Here is an 8,194-nt window from a genome sequence, read left to right as displayed (position 1 = left end):
AAACAATCTGAGGGGTTTGAAGCCGTAGTGGGGTGGGAGGTTGGGGGAACCAGGTGGTAGGTATTAGAGAGGGCACGGATTGCATGGAGCACTGGGTGTGGTGCAAAAATAATGAATACTGTTATGCTGAAAATAAATTTTTAAAAAAGAAAAAAAAAGAATGAAGATCTGTAGGCAAACCTAAGTCCTTGTAAATAAAATACTTCAATTTATGTTAAAAAAAAGATTAATATGCAGGCCATATAAGGAAAGATACAGACATAGTGAAAAGAAGGGGCAGGTGTACCCCAGGGTTCATAGCAGCAATGTCCACAATAGCCAAACTGTGGAAGGAGCCGAGATGCCCTTCAACAGATGAATGGATAAAGAAGATGTGGTACAGATACACAATGGAATACTTTTCAGCCATCAGAAACGATGAATACCCAACACTTGCATTGACATGGATGGAACTGGAGGGATTATGTTAAGTGAAGTAAGCCAAGCAGAGAAAGACAATTATCATATGATTTCACTCATATGTGGAACACATGCAATAGCATGGAGGACCATGGGGGAAGAGAGGGAAATCCAAAGGGAAATAAATCAGAGAGGGAGATGAACTGTGAGAGACTATGGACCCCAAGAAACAATCTGGAGGTTTCAGAGGGTAGAAGGGAAGGTGATGGGTATTGAGAAGAGCATGTGCTGTGATGAGCATTGGGTATTACACTTAACTAATGAATCACTGAACACTACATCAAAAACTAATTATGTACTATGCAGTGGTTAACTGAACATAAAAAAAAATTTTTTAATTAAAAAAAAAGAAAAAATAAATAAAACTAGGTTCTCTCCCAATGCCTCTAAGCTTCTCCCTTTTGTCAGCACTATTTGTGAGACTGTAGTCAGAAATCACAGAATTTTTAAGTTAAAAAAAAAGGAATGCCAAGAACTTGATATGAAAAAGATAAACATCCATATCAGAGAATGAGTAGAGGCAGGAACCAGTGCTTCAGGAAAAACGAATATGCTAATGAGAGATGTATACCAAATCCTAAATATCATTTAAGATATCCTGTGATTTTAAAAACCACTTCAAAAATTCATACATACACAGAGTTTTTAATCACTTCCAATTTTTATGTAATAAGTATTGAAAGATATATTTTAGACTTAGAAGGATTTGGGGGATATATCACTCTTCCTTTGTGCATATAAATATGAAGAAAATAAATTTGTTAATGAGGGGCACCTGGGTGGCTCAGTGGGTTAAAGCCTCTGCCTTTGGCTCAGGTCAGGATCCCAGCGTCCTGGGATCAAGTCCGCATCAAGCTCTCTGCTCAGCGGGGTACCTGCTTCCCCCTCTCTCTCTGCCTACCTGCCTATTTGTGATTTCCGTCAAATAAATAAATAAATAAATAAATCTTAAAAAAAAATAAATCTGTTAACGAATTTCTATATATTTTTCCCATCACAGTCTAAGTGATGGAATCGCCTTTGACTCAAAGTTGTCAATGCCTTTATTTTTCCATGAAGCACAGGCAACCATTTCCATGCACCCTCTCTGCATTTCTGATTCCCAGAACTTATGCACATAGGAAATGGTTCTCTTGTATGTCACTACATTGGGGTGATTTGTTACATAGCAGTACCTAACCAGAATGTCCCTCATTCACAAAGGACTTTGGAATGCTTGCACAAACCTTCTTGACCTTCTAGATCTTTCCATGTCTATGGGTGATGTCAGTGTTCACACCAATGACCTGTACTGTAGTCTCCCAGTTCCTGGACCTCCTTACCTACATGGATGTCCACTTCAACTGCCTGCTTTCAGTTATCAAAAGGCAGGGTCTTGAGGATTTGAATGGACATCTGGAGGGTTTGGGATAAGGGACAAATGATGGCCCCATCCTAATCCCCACCCAAAGATCCCATGGCTCCCACCTGGGGTTATCAACAGGCAGGGTACTGAGCAGAGCTGCAGGTCACAAAGTCACCATGCCAACCCCCCTGCCCATCATAAGGGACATCACAGGGAATTCTGCCTCTGTGGGGCAGGGAAAGAGCCACTCAGGTAGTAGGGCCATCACCCCAGAGACAGCCACTTGCCTCTTCCGCCCCAAGGGCAGATACCAGGTGGAGGCTTTCAGAGAAATTTGGGGCAGTGCTGGAGGGGACAAGACCCCAGGGCACGAGATTTGGGGGGAGACAGTGGATGAGGCAGAAGCCTGTGGTGGTTGGGCATGGCCAGCACTAATTCCACCCCTGCTCCAGTAGAGAGTGGGGTCTCGGGCACAGCTAAGAAAATAGGGAGTAGCAGCATCTGCGTCCCAGGCCCTGCACTTTCCCTGTTCCTGCTCCTGTTGCTGCCACCTCCACTGCTGAGCACAGGGAGCTTCCTGCACCACCTCCCAGCTGGGAGATCTTTCCACCACCGCGCCAGGCACTACAGGAACAAAGCTGATCTGAGAAACTGCGATAGTGCCTTTAACATCTTCTTCCTCCTGGACGCGTGAGCAGCTCTCCCACCCTGGCCCTGGATGTCCCTCAGGGCACCTCTGACCTCAGGGCATGAAGTGGTTCAAGGAGATCCCAGCCTCTGGGAAAGGAGAGGTGGAGACAGTCTTAACACCTAAGATAAAACCCCTTTTTCCTGATGTAGAAGGAATGCTCCAAGAATTTATTCCCTGAGAATTTTCTTTTTGGAAAGGAAAAAAAGCCACTGTACAGTTTTTGGGTGACTCTCAGTCCCTCCTCTGACATGGCCAGGATCTGTGCCCTGCATGCCCCTTAAACAGCTGGATGGGCAGGTGATTGTTAGAAGCCCCTTTTCAGCAATTTTTAGAAGCTCACTGGGTTTCAGATTCTTTTTTTTTTTAAGATTTTACTTATTTATTTGACAGAGATCACAAGTAGGCAGAGAGGCAGGCAGAGAGAGAGGAGAAAGCAGGCTCCCTGCTGAGAAGAGAGCCAAATGTGGGGCTCCATCCCAGGAGCCTGGGATCATGACCTGAGCTGAAGGCAGAGGCTTTAACCCACTGAGCCACCCAGGTGCCCCTGGGTTTCAGATTCTGTCTGTGCAGTTTTCTGCTTGTGTTGCTTTTCACCCAAGTAGATTCTATTTTTATTAGACTCCAGAGAGATTCCCTGTTGGTTCTGTTGGACCTTCTCAGAGTGTCACTGCTTAGAAAGTCCTTTGCTTTCCTGCCAAGGCTTTTGCTTCCTTCTTCAACCACTTGGAGACCAAATTCCAGAATGTGTTACACTTGCAAAACAGCTAGGTATGACCAGGTGTTATCCTGGGAAGCTGGGCTGTGCATTAGGCACCTTGTGGCCCTCAGAGAAGAAAAGGGGGTAGATCTTCATGCTTGGAGAGACTGGAGTTTTGCTTTGTTTCCATTTCCAACTTGTCTATTGGGTTGACCCCTTCAGTAGTAATAATAATATGACCATCCATAATGTCATCGTTGAAGCACATTTTGATTTCCAAAGCCCATCCACTATACTTCCATCACCCTCAAAACCATCCTAGAATGTAGAGTAAGGAAGAATGTAGGGTAAGGAAGACATTTTGCACTTTCACTCTCCTGGAGAAGCGACAGGATCTAGAGGTTGGATAAAGTAGATCCAAGGCTGGTGGGTGATTCCAAAGACCCCCCTGATCTGCCATCCTGTTACAGTGCCCTTCTTCATGACCCTAGTAGTGTGGGCAAAACCCAGCCCTGGGTTGTATTGGGAAGGATTCTGGGTATAGGTATGGCCTCTGAAATAACAGTAATTAAGCAATTTCTATATGCCTGCGATGAGCTGAACTAAGCCTCCCAAAGCTTAGGGAAGTAGATTCTATTTCTCTATGAGGGTGACGAAAACGAGGCTGAGAGGGATTAGTGATTTGCTCAATGTCAACTGAGTCAGTTTGTTGCAAATCATTAGATAGTGGGGGAATGTTCCCTTTCCTCTCTTCTGAGGAGGGTATGCAGTGAGGGAACAAGAAAGGTGCCAGAGAAATGGCTTCCTGAACAAAGAGGTCCCCACTTCTTGTCCCTTTCATAGCTCTGCTCTTTCCCCCTTTAGCTTTTAAATGCTGGGAGGTGGTACTATTCTCTCTGATCACAGCTGGCTGTAGCTGTATGTTGATGTGAAGGGTATGGACCCTACTCTGAAGTCTGAGAGGGCAAGGGAGGAAGGGGAGCAATCAAATCCCCTGTACCCTCACTCATGCTCCAGGATCAAGGCCCCCCAACCCTTATTCTGACATGTTACCCAGGTAGCCAGAACTGAATCCTGCTGGATGCACTGATGGGAGGAGGAGCTGAGGGGGTCCATGAAAGAGCCCTTATACACCCCTTTCACAGCTCCCAGAGCCATCAGTGAGGGGTCTGGCTAGAGCCTGCCTGCAGTTAACCAGGCAAAGATTGTCTGAAACCACAGAAAACTCCTCAGCCCCAGGGAAATAATCTCTGTGTGACCTGGGCACAACTAGTGTGGTTGAAGATGGCTTTACGCATTGCTTTTGAGGGCCAACTTGATGAGAAATTCCTGGAAGGTGAGCACATAGTCCCTCCGGCATTTCTCCCTGCTGCTCTCAGAAGAAGGGGAGTAATGACCACTGAGGATCATTTTTGCCCACACTGGTGAGTGAGGCAGACTGCACTAACCAGTCCTGTCCCCCTGGGCAACATGTTTCACCTCTCTGTGCCTCAGATTCCCCTCTGTGATGGGGATCTTCATACCCAACTCACCAGGTTGTGATGAGAATGAAGGGGAGTTTGTATGCAGTTTGCCCAACATAGCGTCTCATGGAATCATAGAAGATGAATATAAAATGCTGCTAGGGAAAGCAGAGTCGGGCACACCAGGGCTGGGGACTCCCTGGCACTACAGGGGCCCCTGACAAAGCCCTGACTCCCTGGCTTGACTCTCTTCTGACATGCCCTTTTGGGTGGCAGGATACAGGTCAAATGCCTGTGCTGGTGACACTCCCAAGGTTCTCTGGGGCCTATCATCCATGTGATGAACAGTCCTGTTCATTCATTCATTCCCTTAACAATTCATCCACTCACAAATAATGTCTGAGCAACTGCTATACATCAGTCACTATTTGGATGTGCAGGTAAGGCAGCAAACAAAACTGGACAAAGTCCTTGTCCTCCTGGAGTTTCCATGACTAGAGAGGGAATAAATCAAAGAGGAGAGGAAGTAGTGTATTAGGTAGGATAATTAGGTAGGGAAGGAAGATGAAAGTACTGAGGGAGGGGCCTTTCTGATGAAGTGGTCAGGGAAGGCCGGGCTGGCAGACTAAAAGGTAGAGGGAAATAAGAAGGTGTTTTTGAGCAGAGACGGCATACAACTAGATCTTGGTCTGAAAGGATCACAATTGAGGGGCCAAAGGACAGAACCCACCAGGAGACCACTGCAGGGGTCTCTGGGGATCCAGGGAGATGATGGTGGTGTGGACCCGTGGGGTAGCGGTGGAGGTGCAGAGTGGCTAGATTCTGAATCTATCTTGAGGAATACAGACAGTTTGGATGGGGGAGCCCAAATGTGGCTGTAGACTGGGAACAAGGGGAAGGAGAAAAAGTAGCTTCATCACTGAGTCTTCCTCTCCACTGTGGGTAAATATTTTCTATTTCACAAATGAGGGGGGAAAAAAAGGTCACTCAGGGCCAGAAATGACCTCCTAAAGCCCTCAGAAGGGAAGACATGGAGCAGTAATTGAAATCCTGGGATGTCTTCCTCCAAAGCCCATGCCAAAGAGTCCAAGGCTGCGTGGGTCCCTGAGAATCGCTGTCTGCAGGAAGGTCTTGAGTGGTTCATTTCCACCTTATTCATTAGATTCATTAAGTTGAATTGGATGAAAATTAGTGAGCTCTACCATTGCCCCAGTGCTGACTCCCTTTGAGGGCCAGGAAACTCCAGGTTAGGGGAATGGCCTGTGTAAAGTCCTGAGTGTGAGACCCTCAGATGATCTCAGAGTATGAGGAGGGAGGGAGAGTAGAGGAGGAGGAAGAAGGAAGGGGCTGGCCAGTGGTGGGCCCTTGGGCCTATCTGAGCAATGTGTGTTATATCTTAAGGGCATCTGTGGGATTCACTGAAAGAAATTCTTTTATTAGAAGAGAGATGGATCGGATCTGTGTTCTTGAAAGAACTCCTATATTCCTTAAGGATTAGATAGGAAAAGAGACGGAGGGCACATGAGTGGAATTAAAGGGGAAAATTCTAGAAGTTCAAAGGAAGCCTGACAGGCTGGGGACAAACAAGTGGGAAACAAGATCAGGTGTGCCAAATGAGAGAAAAGGGAGACAGACTCTCCCAAAGCTCCTACATATGTGGCACAGTTGGAGTAGGAAGGGCTGGTGTAGACAAGACAGGCAGTTCTTTGGATCCATCATGCCAACAACATGGGTATGTCACTGTGAGTGCACTGTGGATGACAGGTCTCATAGCTTCTTTTTCTGATGTTAAAAGATAAACTGAGGCACTTTGTAATTTTTAAGAATTAAAGTATACATGGATTTACATTAAGTCACACCAAACTTAAGTTGTTAGGAACACTACATTGGCAGGATCTAGTGCCAAGATTTATATAGAGAATATGTAAAAGAAAAACAAAGAAATTATTTTAATATAATAGTTTAAGTAGTTACTTGATTTGAGAAAAGCGCAATTAGCTGTTTTTTATTGGTTTTCTTATACAGGTTACCAAGACATTAGAACCACTTAGTCTAATGACTTTTGCCATAGATATTATGCTACTGTTCATTCATTCACCTTTTTTTTTTTTTAAATTTCAGAAGTTTTGCAGTCTAGAAGTTAAGTTACAGTTTGTTCCATCTCACTGAAGTTGTCCCCTATTCTTGAGAATAGGTCAGTTCAGTTAAACAGTTGTATCTCATTTAATGAGGTATTGTTACAGAGGGGCTCCCAAAGTTAGACCTATACCATGTGAACATTCAGGTATTTAATAAGATGCATTTTAATGAGAACAAAAGAAAAATTAAGGGTTAGAGCAGACTATAAACCAGATTCTGAGACCAGAAAGCTGTCAATTGAGAAGGTGTGCAGACATAGGGCTCTTAAATGTGAGCTTAAAGCATCTTGTGTAGTTTGAATATTCCTGGTGATGTCAATGGATGTTCAAATGATTGTTCTGAGTGGCCTACCACACAAATGTTTCCTGTGCATGAGACATTGTGTTGATTTCTATGAAGTTTATATCGAGTTATCCAGCTCAGTTTTGCAGGGCTTTGGGAAAAGAGCAGTTACTGATCTTGATGATTCCAAATCAGAAGGGTGGGAGCAAATTGGAAGCATTCATTTAGAGAACTGTACACAGATATAAGGAAAATAGAAGTTAGGATCCATTACATTTTACAGGTAGATAGCAACACCACAAAGACAAGAACAGGTCTAGCTAGAATCTGATCTCCATGAGGGTGTGTTATAGATTTTACTGCTTTTTACAGAAAGACAAAAAACAGTTTTTATTGAAACATAATCTTCCTCTTTATCATTATCCCAATTTCTAGCAAAAATAATCTCAGGAAGAATAATTTATGAAATCACTCTAGTCTCATTAAACTGGACTTAATTATTTCCATGAGTGCAGGAAGAATAATTATTTTAAGTATAATCTCAGATATGATATACCAGTTAAAGCTTTGATGATATCTAAGAGGACTTATTGTCTCCATTAGGGTCCACCTCATTTTTAATTCTGATAATAAGAAATCTTTGATTAGATTTTGTCATTGTTGTTTTCTGTGATTTTGTGATTAAATTTTTTTAAGCTAAGAAGCCAAACCAATCACTTGCCCAATTTCATCCTGCTAGAAGGAAATCAGATTCTTATTTAGCTTACACAAATACCTATATTGTCATGTAAAGTAAGAATACTCAAGGAGCACCTGAGCGGTTCAGTCAGTTGAGCATCCAACTCTTGGTTTCGGCTAAGGTCATGAGCTCAGAGTCCTGAGATCGAGCCCCACCTGGCTCTGCACAGAGTCTGCTTTGGATTTTCTCCCTCTCCACTTCTACCCCTCCCTTCACTCTCTTTCAGAATAATAAATAAATAGATTATCTTTAAAAAATGAATACTTAAAATTTTCTGAAGAACAGAAGGATCAGATAGAGAGTAAAAGATATTTTATTCTCAGTAAAAAGTTTGTTTACTAAATTTCTATAAATTATAATTAGATTAAAAGAAAGGATA

General features: G+C 43.5%; 1 protein-coding gene across 1 annotated transcript in view; it reads left to right on the top strand.

The window, feature by feature from the left end:
* Positions 1–1,787: 1,787 nt before the first annotated feature.
* LOC309859360 (anthrax toxin receptor-like) overlaps positions 1,788–8,194 on the top strand; it is a gene marked incomplete at its 3' end in the record, with an annotated part of 35,761 nt that continues 29,354 nt past the window's right edge. The window contains exon 1 of the mRNA XM_082719995.1: positions 1,788–2,494. Coding sequence (XP_082576121.1) covers positions 2,226–2,494 — 269 coding nt within the window. The 5' untranslated portion in view covers positions 1,788–2,225. The remainder of the gene's footprint in view (positions 2,495–8,194) is intronic.

Source organism: Mustela nivalis (assembly GCF_964662115.1).
Source record: "Mustela nivalis genome assembly, chromosome: 2".
In the NCBI taxonomy this organism is placed as follows: domain Eukaryota; kingdom Metazoa; phylum Chordata; class Mammalia; order Carnivora; family Mustelidae; genus Mustela; species Mustela nivalis.
Note: the sequence above shows the minus strand (reverse complement) of the source record. Positions and strands in the feature narration are given on the sequence as shown.